The following is a 15,025-nucleotide window of genomic DNA, read 5'->3' as shown; positions in this document are numbered from 1 at the left end:
GTGCGCAATCCCCAATAGAACACAGGCGTGTGTGCACATAGAATGTCAGAAATCGTTTTTTTTGTTTTACTCCGGAGACATGGCTGGACAAAAAAAAATCACAATAATCAAATGGTTGACTAGTCCAGTAATGTGTAGCCCTCTAATATTTCTGAAGTTACAGACGTTTGCGACATGCTTATTTTGTATTTTCTAAAGTTTCACCCTATATGTTCAAATATGCCTAGCCATTATGAAGGCTATAGTATACCTGGTAAAACTATGCAATTACAGTAAAACAATGCTTCCTAAATTATAGGTCTTGGGCTGTAATCAAAAATGTTCCTGTAGCCCAACCTGGTTTCACAGTATTTCGTATTATTCTGTACTTAAATCCGAGAGACACCATCTAGTATGATATATTACGTTTCATATGGTATGTGTTCATTTGTGGATGTCCATCACCCATTTCGTATGATATGTTATGAATTACAATTCGTATTATAAGTTAATAATTAGAAAAACGTACAATATGTTACGAATTTGCAAAAGTACTATATGTTACAAATGTGTATAATATCTTCTAGCTAGGTGGCTAACGTAAGCTAGCTGGCTAAAGTTATCTAGGCTAGGGTTTAGGGTTAAGGTTTAAGGTTAGGGGAAGGGTTAGCTCAAGTAGTTAAGGTTAGGGTTAGGGGAAGAATTGGCTAACATGCTAAGTAGTTGCAAAGTAGCTACAAGTAGTAAGTAGTATAAAAGTTGCTTATTAGCAAAAATGCGAAAGTTGTCCATCAAATCAAATCAAAATCAAATCAAATCAAATGTATTTATATAGCCCTTCGTACATCAGCTGATATCTCAAAGTGCTGTACAGAAACCCAGCCTAAAACCCCAAACAGCAAGCAATGCAGGTGTAGAAGCACAGTGGCTAGGAAACACTCCCTAGAAAGGCCAAAACCTAGGAAGAAACCTAGAGAGGAACCAGGCTATGTGGGGTGGCCAGTCCTCTTCTGGCTGTGCCGGGTGGAGATTATAACAGAACATGGCCAAGATGTTCAAATGTTCATAAATGACCAGTATTGTCAAATAATAATAAGGCAGAACAGTTGAAACTGGAGCAGCAGCACAGCCAGGTGGACTGGGGACAGCAAGGAGTCATCATGTCAGGTAGTCCTGAGGCATGGTCCTAGGGCTCAGGTCCTCCGAGAGAGAGAAAGAAAGAGAGAAAGAGAGAATTAGAGAGAGCACACTTAAATTCACACAGGACACCGAATAGGACAGGAGAAGTACTCCAGATATAACAAACTGACCCTAGCCCCCCCGACACATAAACTACTGCAGCATAAATACTGGAGGTTGAGACAGGACAACATTCAAACCCACAGCCTTTGAGTTGCTAGACGTTTGCATTATACGTCCACCCATCCACCCCGTCCAACCACCCTACTTTCCTTTTCGCCTTAAGCAACCATCTAGGTAACCATACCAAGTAACATATACTACTTTTAGTGTCCCGGATTTACATTTCTATGTTACGTCTAGTCTATGAGACCAGGCTGTGTAGCCCCATGTTGTTGGTTGTTCAGACTAATATGTCAAATGGTAGGTAATCTTAACTCTGACCACCAGGACTTGACCTCTGAGCACTTTACTTGACACCACTTTAGAGGAGGGGGTGAGAGAGGGACATGGGGGATGGAGAGGGATAGGACGGGGCATTGTGATGTGAGGAAGATTGCGTGTTCTGTTCCAATTACGCAGGGTTCTATGGACACTTGGACAGGCCACTAAAGAGTGGACATCTCCATTTAATTTCATTAGACGCTTCGAGGCGCGCACGAAGCATGTTGATCCAAATGGAACATGTTTTAAACGCCTCTATTAAGCACCACTGAGAATAGATCTGATTTAACTTCCCTGTGGAATGGAAGTCTCAGGGACAATGTATTATAACAACGTGGTCATTTTGTTATAAGATGGTCCTGTGCATTGGTGGCTACAACGGTTTTGATTGTATTGCTTGCAACGCTCTCCTTTAAGCTGAATAACTTGGCAAATACATTAATATGGTCTTCATTCTGTCCAGTGCAGCTTCCTGCAATCAGATTTTCAATTGAATAACAGGCCTTATATTGTTATGCATTGTTCTTCACATTAGACAGGGTTTTGTTTCAGACAAGCCATACGTTTTGAAAGCTGACAACTTCAGATTCACTCACACATACAGTACTACATGACAAAATTAAAGGGGAGCCTTTGCACGTTGCAACAAACCTCACCATACTGTTATATTGTGCTCCTGCTGTGGATTACAAATATCACAATGGTAAACCAATTAGCTTCACCATTTAGCTTCAAATACACACTATAATATTTCCCCCCCAAAATATGTGTGGGCTATTTGATGACCACGTCACAACAAACAACGCAAATAATTTGCCCCTTGTTATGTAAATAGTGGGTTAATAATATGGATTATTTCATGGTATCACATTACACATAACCTGGTGTCCTATAAATTAGTGAATCATTATTTCTCATTATAATTGACATATCAATATTGTTCATCATTTTAATAACTGAGTACCTCTTAAGAATGACCTTTAGAACGGTTTAAAAATATATATAATTGAAATCTTGAAGATTTTTCAGAATTCCTCGTTTCGAACGGTTTTTTTCCATTGTGGAAATTGAGGATTTAGAGAACATTGACGTTCAGTGGACTATATATACTCTTTATGCCTGCACAAAATAATTTGCTCGTTAGCTCATGCGGTAATAATGTGCTTGTAGCCAATACTGTCCAAAGATGCCTGTCTTCCCTAGTATCTCTCATCCCGCGGTTGTGATTGCTCGTTCTCTGTTTATCCACATCCAATCGATGCGTGGCGTCATCAGGGGTGCCATTATGACGACTGCCCTATTAAGAATGACAGCTCGAGAGAAAGAGAATGCAATGGTGATCCCTCCCAGGGCTTGTGCCGCACTCTGAAGCGCTCGCCTCGCAGGATCAGAACGTACATCCCCCTCTCTTCTCTCCTCTCATTTCAATCAATTCCTCTACTCTTTTTTTCTCCACTCTCACGACTGAATCCCCTCGCCATCCGTAGCCTGCAGTGTCACAGACAGCTTGGCTCTCTCCATAGTGATTTGGCGCCCGTTCATTCCACGCGCGTTCGTTCGTTCGTCGGTAATGGAAAACAGAAAGGAGATGGTGATGCTCGCGGAGGGAGGTCAACTTGGCACCGTGGTTGGTAAGACGGGCTCTAATTTCTCGGAAGCAGTTGGAAGCCCCGCGCAAGAACCGCAAGGAATGACGGTCAACAGGAACTGCCTGAGCCCGGGTTCTGCACCCTACTCGCGAGACAGAGCGGACGAAGAGGTGGAAGGCGCACAGGGACGCGTGTGCGCTGATGTAAGGCCGGTTGGCATGTCCTCTTCTACCGAGAGACACCGGATAGATCACACCAACAAAGAAACCAGCAGCTCGGACACTGAGTCAGACTTCTATGAGGAAATTGATGTGAGCTGCACGCCAGAAAGCATGGACTACCCCAATGGGAAAGGTAATGAAAAAAACGTCATGACACTATTCATTTCGTTTTCTCAACACATTGCATGGATGTGATTTTGAAGGTGGGAAAATGTAAATTAATGAATGCAATCGATGTGACTGTGTAAACATGGTCTACAATCGATTGCCTATCTCTGTGCATGCAGAGTCCAGAATTTAAAAAAAAGTAAATTATGGCGTAACATACTCAAGATATTCCGTACGATTGAATTATGGATAGGGAGTGACAATTTACTGAACATAATTGTTATTGTTTTTATAACAACGTTAATTTGTAATTAATTAATTTCTCTATAGATTGTTACATCCACACTCATGAGAGATCTCAGCTTGTTATTGGGTTGCACCTTCTTAGCTAGGGTTTTAACCACAGTGTCACTTTTAAAACGAGTTACCCCGGGGCCAGACACCCTGTCGCAAATGAACCAATCTGCACGCATACTGCTAGTAGAGATTTTAAGTAAACAAACCACAAATAAAAATGGCAGACCCCAAAACACTAAAATAGCTTATTAATTCGTTGGTAGACTGATTGGAACTATCTAGGGACCATACCCCAGGAGAACTGACATCAGACTGGTCATGTCTTTATGAAAAAGAGGCTCCAAATTAATTGTCTAATGCTTAACATATGTATTTTTAGGTCCTGCTTTCAAATAAATGGGAAACAGTATCCTACATGTTGAACGAATGATTATATATGCTATTATCTTCACATCGGGTTCTGCGTAACACATCACAATGATGGATTAATAGAATGATCCCTTCTGCAGTTAGCTATGGTATTCATTTATCTGGATTATTTAGTTTACTCTAGGCCTACATAGGCTTAATTTATGATGAGATGCATTTTAGCTAGTTGTGGTGCTCTGCTTTCGATTTTTGTCAACCTCAGCCAAACGAAAAATAAAGGCTGCACTGACAATTATACAAAAACAAAAATAAGAAAAGAAACCTGTACAACAATGAATTGTAGGATACTATTGTCATCAAATGTACCTTTAGGCTATTCTATAACTAATCATCTGATTCATGTTTTAAACCCATTCCAGGTCGAAACGGTGATTCCCCCTGCCACCCGAGTGACAGCGGCATGGATCTTGGTAAGATGGGTTCGGGACAGGGCTCGCTGTCCTACGGGGCCGACGCGATGCGACGGTACCGGACAGCATTCACTCGGGAGCAAATCGGTCGGTTGGAGAAGGAATTCTACCGGGAGAATTACGTGTCCAGGCCGAGGAGATGTGAACTGGCGGCTTCACTAAATTTACCAGAGACCACAATCAAGGTAAGATGAGGCTCTTCGGCTTTAACAGTGGCCTATTTAAACATCATAATGTTTCTCTACAACATATAAGCCTATTTCCAATATAACATATTTGGCATAGAAAGGACATATCTTAGTTGCAAATCTAAAAAGAAAATGAGTTCACTTGAAATCATATCAGACAAATGGAGGCCTAGGCGACTCAGCCTATATTTATGTGGGTTCTCAAAACAATACAGTAAATGCAATTTCACGGGCAATATTTACCTAAATTAAACGTTAATTCATTGTGTTAATGATTAAACAGAAAACATTTAAGGGGCGAGCTTAAGTATCCATTAATTAGCTGGAATTTGCATAGTCCTATAGTAGTCCATATATAGTCCATATATATATATATATATATATATATATATACTGAGCTTGAAAAACATTAGGAACACCTTTCTAATATTGAGCTGCACCCCCTTTTGCCCTCAGAACAGCCTCAATTCGTCAGGGCATGGACTCTACAATGTGTGGAAAGCATTCCACAGGGATGCTGGCCCATGTTGACTCCAATGCTTCCCACAGTTGTGTCAAGTTGGCTGGATGTCCTTTGGGTGGTCGGCCATTCTTGATACACACAGAAAACTGTTGAGAGTGAAAAACCCTGCAGCGTTGCAGTTCTTGACACACTCAAACCCGTGCACCTGCCTGCCACCTGCTACCATACCCCGTTCAAAAAGGCACTTAAATATTTTGTCTTGCCCATTCGCCCTCAAAGTCACACATACACAATCCATGTCTCAATTGTCTCAAGGCTTAAAAATCCTTCTTTATCATGTCTCCTCCCCTTCATCTACACTGACTGAAGCGGATTTAACAAGTGACATCAATTAGGGATCTTAGCTTTATCACCTCGATTCACCTGGTCAGTCGATGTCATGGAAAGAGCAGGTGTTCCTAATGTTTTGTACACTCCGTGTAGGTCTGCCCACTGCTCTCTAACTGTAATGCCATTTGGAACCGTGGGTAAACGTACAAAAACAGCTGTAAATCTGTTATCTGTCTCATCACAGACGTATGAAGGATCATATTTTACCCCGCCTATCTGTATGTTTGTGTTCCATAGGTGTGGTTCCAGAACCGCCGAATGAAGGACAAGCGGCAGCGTCTGGCCATGACGTGGCCTCACCCTGCCGACCCCGCCTTCTACGCCTACATGATGAACCACGCGGCCGCCACTGGGAATCTTGGTTACTCCTTCCCGTCCCACCTGCCATTGCCGTATTACTCCCACCTTGGGGTCGGAGCCGGCTCGGCCTCCTCCGCCACTCCATTCTCCAACCCACTCAGGTCCCTCGACAGTTTCCGGATGTTGTCTCATCCCTACCAGAGGCCGGAGCTGCTGTGTGCGTTCAGGCACCCATCCCTGTACCCCAGCCCGGCCCACAGCCTCGGTCCCGGGGGAAGCCCCTGTTCCTGCCTCGCCTGTCACTCCGCTCAAACAAACGGCTTTCCACAGAGGCCCACCGGGTCAGACTTCCCGTGCTCCCCAACGAGCAGGACTGACACGTTTCTGACGTTTACACCGTCGGTACTGAGCAAGTCCTCGCCGGTGACTTTGGACCAGAGAGAGGAGGTGCCATTGACCAGATAAAACGAAGAGAACACATCTAAATGTGTTCATTGGACTGAGTCAATGAAGCGCAGAAGAGGGCCATACGCTTTTACCATGATGAGCTTTTATCAAACTTAAAGAAAACACATGAACAAGACTCAAACAGCATGAATAGAACGCTCGTGTGGAGCAGACTCCATACCCGCAGCAGCATAAGCGACAGGTACTGCAGCGCGTGCTGTTACATACACCTGCTACATAACAAAAAGGAGAGATGAGCGAGCTCGGAGTGCAAATAAATAGCCTACCCAGTTTTTAAGCTATATGTTTTCAAGCACCAACGCGATGATCTCACACATCATGCTATCCACTGAAAACCCCATGCAGACCATGAAATATTCCGAGATCGGACAAAAAAACACATTTGATTTATCTAAGATTAATTTGGTGCGAAGAAAGAGAGAGCCCAGGCGGACTGGGAATTACAGACAAACGTTTATCTCTGTGATGGATGGTGTTAACGGTTTATCATTATTTGTAGTCTCTTCACATGTCCAAATTGACCTACATATATGGGTAGGCTAGTTACAAGAGAATGATGTTTTCCATCTTCTTTTTTTAACAAGGGAATTTGTTAACAGACTGCACCGTCTCATTATGGCTCCCTCTCCCTGCCCGAGTGTCCCTTTTTTGAAGGTCTGGTTCGGAAATGTGCAGATGCTGGTAAAATTAGTAAGTGATGTATATGTACGTGGCAGATGAATTTTGAGTGTTGAATTAATGATAATACCGGCCGCGCGCGGAGACCGGGAGGGATCGTTTCTGCCAAACCGTAACAAGGCGCCAGGGGAACGGATTAGCTCGCTTTGGCTTGACGGGGGAAGAGAGAGAGACAAGCCATTGGACAATCACACCAGGCAAATTAGGCCGAGTTCGCTCGAGCTGCCCATCTCACCCATATACCCTCGACTGAACACTAGCCACCACCTCTCTCCCCCTGCCCACCCCCAATTCTACCCCATTCTATTTTACCCTCAGCCAATGTTCATAAGACCGAATGCTTGGATAAATGCATTTATAACGACTGATTCTGATACTATAAGCCTTATATTTATTATACTCATTCTAAAATAGTTTGAGGAAATTGCTATTATTTCTTTGTTTCTATGTATCGCTTTGCACATTTACTGGCATAGTATTTCATCGAAATAACCCTGTCATGTTTTAGGGAAATTGCTGCAAAAAGGCTCAAGAGAGCGAATTCACTCTGTGGTAATTTTTGCTGAATATATTGTTGGATTGTTCTGGACATCAAATTTGCAATAAACAGCATTTCAAACAACAAAAATCAATCGAATGTTTTATTCTACAGCTCACGGAATAGGCATACTAAGTTTTCATTGCAGCCTGGGCATCAAGGGAAGGCCTACATGTAGAATCGTAATCTAAATCAAATCAAAACAATTATATTCCAAAAGGTTATTCATATTCTATTGATATAGAACCAAGTAATTGCACATTGTTAGGCCTAAAATAATATAAGTAGGCCTATGTAACTTCCTAGCAATCTATTGACTTACAGGACTATTATAGACAAATGCCACAGAAAAATATAATATAAAATAGACCTAAGGTACAGGGCATTGTCATTGCATATTGCTCCTAACGAGAGCAGTAATTTGACCGAAGTGGTCGGTGTCAAAACACAGAATTGCTGGGCGTCGTCTTGTGATGGGCGCGCGAGAGGATATGACAGCTAAGTGGTCCCCGGGATCCGTTAACGCCAGTCATTATTTTCTCTCCCACCGGTTAATAGACAACGGCAGAATCTGTTGTCTCGAGAAGATATTGGAATGCTAAAAGATCGATGATCTAACTAGCCCCACCAATCAGCGCGAGCTTAATTTGTTGCGTTTGACGCGTAATTGAGTCGCAGGCTCTCGATAAACGAGATACTTCTGTATATAATGGGACACTAGAAAGAGGCTGTAGCACCACGAGCTCAGGGGCTTTTAACGTGTGTTTACATCGTCGAGAGGGTAGATTAGAAGTTATTTCAGCAAATGAGTAGTGTAAATGTGTGACATTTAAGTCGAGGGTGGATAAAAGCATTCCAACATGAAATGTGAAATTCCAATTTTCAATGGTCTTGAATATAGTAGATCTATATAGGCCTAACTATGTATTGAGGGTAAAATGAGATAAACTAAGTCATGGTGGTGCTCTAGTTAACACATTTCCAATCGTTATCTAACGAATAAACGAGACAGCATTAGCTTACTGTTGTTTTAACTTAGCCAACCAGTTTAGAAAACAATACGGTCTTATTATCGTGATACATATCACCTTCCTATAAACACACGTTTCTAAAATATATTAGCCTATATCTATTTTTCTATCTGAAGAGAAAATAATGTGTTGGCTAATTATTCGTTAAATCATGCTCCCATCCTGGCGTGCATTCCGGTGTGTCACGAGGTAAAAGGTTCGCCCTAATCAGGCAGCCCCAGCGAGCCCCCTCTGAAATACCCTCCACCCTACCCGCGCCAGTCTGATTGATCGCCTTATTAACTGGAGTTCTTGTAAGTGTGACCGAGCTGATTAAAATGCATATGTTTGGAATAATACACCGTTTAAGCCGCCCGGCAGAAGCCACAAGGCAGATTTATGTAAACCATCACGCCATATTTCTGCCTTACACGGAGATTGCAGGACGAAAATAAAAAAAGGTTTTTGCTTGTGCATAATAAAATAATAGCAAAAAAATAACATTTTAACGAAATAGATATTCAAATGCATTTGCCATTTCACAATTGTTTCCCATTGGACAGTGGCAGTGTGAGTTATGGTTAGTGGCCTGGACTGGTTGGGGCTGATTTGGATGAACCCATACAGTAGTAGCCCCCACCACCACCATACGATCCTCTTTTCAAGAGCGCATCACAGCGCCAGAATGACACATAAGTGATACAAATTACAACCACATTTACCCAACAACACATATGGATCCCCAGCTATCCCTTCCTACGTTGGATCCTCAATGGCCTAATCCACCATTAACACTCAATTTAATCGCTGGAAGACAGTATTCGACCGAGCTACAAGATATGATAGACTTCTCTATTGCACACGTAACAGCAATTACCTCGGCCTTAGAAGATGTTATTAGTGAGAATTGGCGCAGGGCTCGTCGGAACCCTGACTAGCACAAAGCGTTCTGATAGGGGAGGTGCGGAGCAGCTGTCCACTGAATGGAGAAAAAAACACAGCCATCCTATCCGAGACTGCTGCTGCTGTTTAAATTGTACTATATTCTAATTTACAGGCCCTTGTCGTAGCGCGCGGGGCTGGCGAGGAGGCGTGGATGGACCAATCACAGAGTAATGATGATGAATGGGGAATTAATGCACACACAAGCGAGACAATTTAAGCCTTCATCTGTTTAAATAGACTTCCAATATCATTTGGAAACGGAGGTCACGTTAAATCAATCGGGCGACGCGTGAAAGTCGTTTTCGGTGGCGTCTTTATCAACATTATTTACGGCGCACGGGAGAGGGCTTTAATGCCAGGCCGGGCTCGGGAGGGGGGAGGAGGTAGAAGGGTCCCGCTGCTCAAAGCTGGTGACATGAGAGAGTTGGGGTGTCTCTTCAATTGTCACAGGTTATTTTATTCAGGTGGAACTAAACAGGTTGTAGCTATAGCGTTTGTTTATGCGAGTCAATTCAGACGGGCCCATAACAATTTCCCTCACCTAACAGAAATGTATGGATATAAAGCCAGAGTTTAATGGCCCAATATCTTATGTATGCATGTTTACACCATATGTCTAAACACAATGTAGCCCCAGAGACAAGAATAAAGCAATGGCTGGCAAGAGGCAAGATAGGGGGATGCTTTCAAACTGCCTCTTTTTGCAACGCCATCGTTGTCTTATCGTTGTCTTTTAAGTCAATATGATTACATAATTCCCTGTTATTTCACATGATTCTTTATCAAATACACTCACCCAAACTGTTTACCACTAACACTTCTGGGAAACACTATAGCTCTCAAGAACCAAAGTGGGCTCAAGGGGAATTACAGTTTCCCCCTCTTGGATTCTCAGCTGAAGGTATGGCCAGTTGTGAACTACAATACCGGCGCTCTGTTTTAACGTTTAGAAACCTTAATAATCCTCCCTTGCGATATGGTTTTGGAAACATAAAGCCCTCTACTTTCACATCACATCAAAATAATTTCACAAATAGAAAATATACACTTTGGCCGCCTACTGTACACCGTTTTAACCGGTTTTAACACATTTGTAGCCGACAGTATTTTTCGGTTACAACACTATTCTGGCGTCCTCCCGTTACGCACAGGTGTTAGGAAATGCTTCAAGAGATAAGTAGAGCAGTTGGTCGCCTCTGTCTTCTGTAAAAAAAAACAGCTGTAACATGGCCTTGTGGGAACCAGAACCATATAAAGGTGCGTAGTAACCTAATTAACATTTGATCTTGTTTTAATTCTTGCCGATGAGAAAGTTCCAAATGTTTCTAAAACCATATTGCAAGCGAGGCGTATTGACGTTTAGACATATCTTCTGGACAACGTTGGAGCGTCGGTGCATTTGCTTCAGGCGACAGACAGGTTCATGATAAGAAGGTATATGTTTTACATTACCTGTCTATGAATGGGCTAGATTGAAACAACACGAATTTCGCGTAGATTATGCTGCGTTCAAGTGATGCCCCTCCAACTCGTATTTATGACTAAGAACCTCGGGTATGATCTCTGGACCCAGATCTGTCCCAGATGCTGAACTCTGACGTCACGGGGCACTGAAAATGTAAACAAAATGGCCGTGAGTTCAGCTGTAAATGGTGAGAATGGTTCTTGCGTCCCTTCCAAGCGCCTGAAAGCTCCAAATCGTTGACATGAAAGCGGCATTAGGAGCCTATATGGCTGCTGGAATAGGTGATGTAGCTCTTTCACAATCAAATAGGCTTATACCAAAACGGAGGTCCTTTTAACTTTAACTACATTTGACCGTCTACTTCTGTGATTAATAAAACAAATAGTCAACAACAAAAATTCAACTGTCATCCAACTCGGAAATTCCAAGTCGGCCTTCCCCTTCCCCTTCCCAGTAACTCTTACCCTTGTAACGTTGTTGACTCATCCTATACTCGTATTCGTAGTCAAAGCCTGAGTTGACAACAACCAAAAAACACACAAAAAAACACCACCTCAAACTTGTATCTCAAACAGGCCATTTCAAAATGCTTGCTATTTCCTCACAGAAGATGATGTCATCCTTAGGAGAACGAGCTGACCAATCAGTGATATATTGATGTTAATATTTTGAACGACCAGTACATGCCCAAGCCATTCTGTTGTTACTTTAACTGAACAAATAGAGATGTTATCAAGAGTTTCAGACTTTTGGGCATTATGGTTAAGGTGTTGGCTGGACAGTCACTGGACCTGGGGTCAAATCCCAGTCAGGGCTACTCTTTGAATTTGCTACAATATGTACTCCATATACAGTGCCTTCAGAAATTATTCACACCCCTCCACTTATTTCAAATGTTGTTGTTACAGCCTGAATTACCAATTGATTAAATAGTTGTTTTTTCTTCACCCATCTACACACAATACCCCATAATGACAAAGTGATCAGATATTTTTAGAATTTTTGCAAATTTATTGAAAATTAAATACAGAAATAACTCACTTACATAAGTATTCAGAACCCTGAGTCAATAGGCATTAAAATCACACTTGGCAGGGATTACAGCTGTGAGACTTTCTGAGTAGGTCACTAAGAGCTTTGCACACCTGGATTGTACAATATTTGCACATTGATTTTCCTCCCTGTGTCTGTTAGAAAGCAGACTGAACCAGGATTCCTTCTAAGATTTAGCCTGTGCTTAGCTCTATTCCGTTTCTAATTTTGTCATTTTTTGTACCCCATTTTTCTCCCCAATTTCCTTATTACGATCTTGTCTCATCACTGCAACTCCCCAATGGGCTCGGGAGAGGCGATGGTCGAATCATTTATCCTCCAAAACATTACCCGAAAAAAACGGTATTCTTAATACCCGCTCGCTTAACCCGGCAGCCAGCTGCACCAATGTGTTGGTAGAAACACTGTTCAACTGATGACTGGAGTCAGCCTGCAGGCACCTGGCCCACCACAAGGAGTCGCAAATGCGGGATGAGCCAAGTAAAGTCCCTCCGGCCAAACCCTCCCCTAACCCGGACGACACTGGGCCAATTGTGCGCCGCCCTATGTGACCCTCGGTCACGGGATCGAACCCCAGGCTGTAGTGACGCCGCAACAGTGCGATGCAGTGCCTTAGACTGCGCTACTCGGGAGGCCTAGTCTGTTTCTTTTTATCCTAAAAAATGTCATAGTCCTTGCCGATGACAAGCATACCCATAACAGGATGCTGCCACCACCATGCTTGAAAATATGAAGAGTGATACTCAGTTATATGTTGTGTTGGATTTGTCCCAAACATAATGCTTTGTATTAAGGACATTCACTTAATTTCTTTGGCACATTGGTTGCAGTTTTACTTCAGTGCCTTATTGCAAATAGGGTGCATGTTTTGAAATATTTATTATTCTGTACAGGCTTCCTTATTTTCACTCTGTTATTTAGGTTGGTATTATGGAGTAAGTACAATGCTGTTGATCCATCCTCAGTTTTCTCCTATCACAGCCAATAAACTCTGTAACTGTTTTAAAGTCACCTTTGGCCTCATTGTGAAATCCCTGAGCAGTTTCCTTCCTCTCTGGCAACTGAGTTAGGAAGGACGCCTGTATCTTTGTAGTGACTGCGTGTATTGATACAATATCCAAAGTGTAATTAATAACTTCACCATGCTCAAAGGAATATTCAATGTCCGTTAAAAAAAATATCTATCTATCAGTAGGCGCCCTTATTTGCTTGGCATTGGAAAACCTCCCTGGTCTTTGTGGTTGAATCTTTTTTTGAAATTCACTCCTCGACTGACGGATAATTGTATGTGTGGGGTGAAGAGATGAGGTAGTCATTCAAAAGTCATGTTAAACACTATTATTGCACACAGAGTCAGTTGATGCAACTTACTATAATTATGGTTAAGCACATTTTTCCTCCAGCACGTTTTTAGGCATGCCATAACAAAGGGGTTGAATACTAATTGAATCAAAAACATTTAAGCTTAAAAATGTTTAACTGATTTGTAAAAATGTCTAAAAACATAATTCCACTTCGACTTTATGGGGTATTGTGTGTAGGCCAGTGACCCCAAAAAATCTATATTTAATAAATGTTAAATTCAGGCAGAACAAAATGTGTAAAAAGTAAAAGGGTGTGAATACTTTCTGAAGGCTCTGTATATTTGTCAACACTTTTACATTAATGTGGATGCTTCTATGATTACGGATAACCATGAATCAATCGTGAATAATGATGCGTGAGAAAGTTAATGCTGGAATAGAGAAACACATTTTAAAATGTAGCTTCACTGTCCAAATAAATACCTACAGGATTGTAGTTTGTAAGCAGCAGGGTTGGTTGGTTGTGAGTTGGTTTTACTGAGAGCTCAACCAGTCAATGTAAAAGAGTCTCTTCATCAGTCTCCCTCTACCCCTGACAGCTCTGACAGAGGGGTGGGCTGACCCCCTCACCCACACCCACCAGCACCACAGTCTACACACTCACTCAACGTTCTCCTCCTGTCTCCTTATTCCCATATACTGTAGGCCTTAATACTCTCCAAACACAATGCAAAAGAAACCTCAAAACAGCACACTTCCAGTTCAGGTCCAAGACCAAAATGCTCTTTAAAAAGACAATAAACCTATTCATGGTGAAAGGAAGTAGAACTGAGATGAAGGCCATACAATTTACGTGACTTGTTAAGAACATTTTTACTCCTGAACATATTTAGGCATAGGGGTTGAATACTTATTGACTAAAGACATTTCATTTTTAGTACATTTGTAATGTCTAAAAAAAAACATAACTCCACTTTGATATTATGACTTATTGTGTGACTCAAATCTCAATTGAATCCATTTTAAATGAAGTCTGTAACACAACAAAATGTGGAAAAAGTCAAGGGATGTGAATACTTTCTGAAGGCCCTGTATCTTTCTCTTCTTCTCACAGTTACTAATAAACTATAGGTTTCTCTGTCTCTGGCCCTCATCATCCAATCTCTTATACCTGAGATAGCAAAACTACCACCACTTATATGATTGATCTGAAAAGCACATTCATTCACTCACAGGTGATTGAAAGACCCCTCGAGGGATACGAGCCCGAATTCTTAGTCCATTGCGCTCGGGGTCTGCCTTCAACAAAATCACAGACTCAATCTTGCAAAGTTAGATTTGTTTTGGTTTGTTGCATTCAAAAGGGACTGATATAATGTTGATTTGATCACAGAAAAAACATAGATCTACACTGAAAAATATATAAATGCAACATGGGAAGTGTTGGTCCCATGTTTCATGAGCTGAACTAAAAAATCCCCAAAATGTTCCATATGCAGCAAAAAAAAAATTCTCTCAAATTGCGTGCACAAATTTGTTTACACCCCTATTAGTGAGCATTTCTCAT

General features: G+C 41.9%; 1 protein-coding gene across 1 annotated transcript; it reads left to right on the top strand.

Moving 5' to 3' along the window:
* Positions 1-3,172: 3,172 nt before the first annotated feature.
* Positions 3,173-6,626, top strand: LOC112265866 (homeobox protein XHOX-3-like). Its single transcript, XM_024443408.2, has 3 exons — positions 3,173-3,545; positions 4,606-4,841; positions 5,935-6,626. The coding sequence occupies exons 1-3, from the start codon at positions 3,173-3,175 to the stop codon at positions 6,460-6,462; spliced, it is 1,137 nt and encodes a 378-aa protein (XP_024299176.1). The 3' UTR covers positions 6,463-6,626.
* The last annotated feature ends 8,399 nt before the right edge of the window (positions 6,627-15,025 follow it).

The sequence above is a fragment of the Oncorhynchus tshawytscha genome, linkage group LG13 (assembly GCF_018296145.1).
Source record: "Oncorhynchus tshawytscha isolate Ot180627B linkage group LG13, Otsh_v2.0, whole genome shotgun sequence".
NCBI lineage: Eukaryota > Metazoa > Chordata > Actinopteri > Salmoniformes > Salmonidae > Oncorhynchus > Oncorhynchus tshawytscha.
Note: the sequence above shows the minus strand (reverse complement) of the source record. Positions and strands in the feature narration are given on the sequence as shown.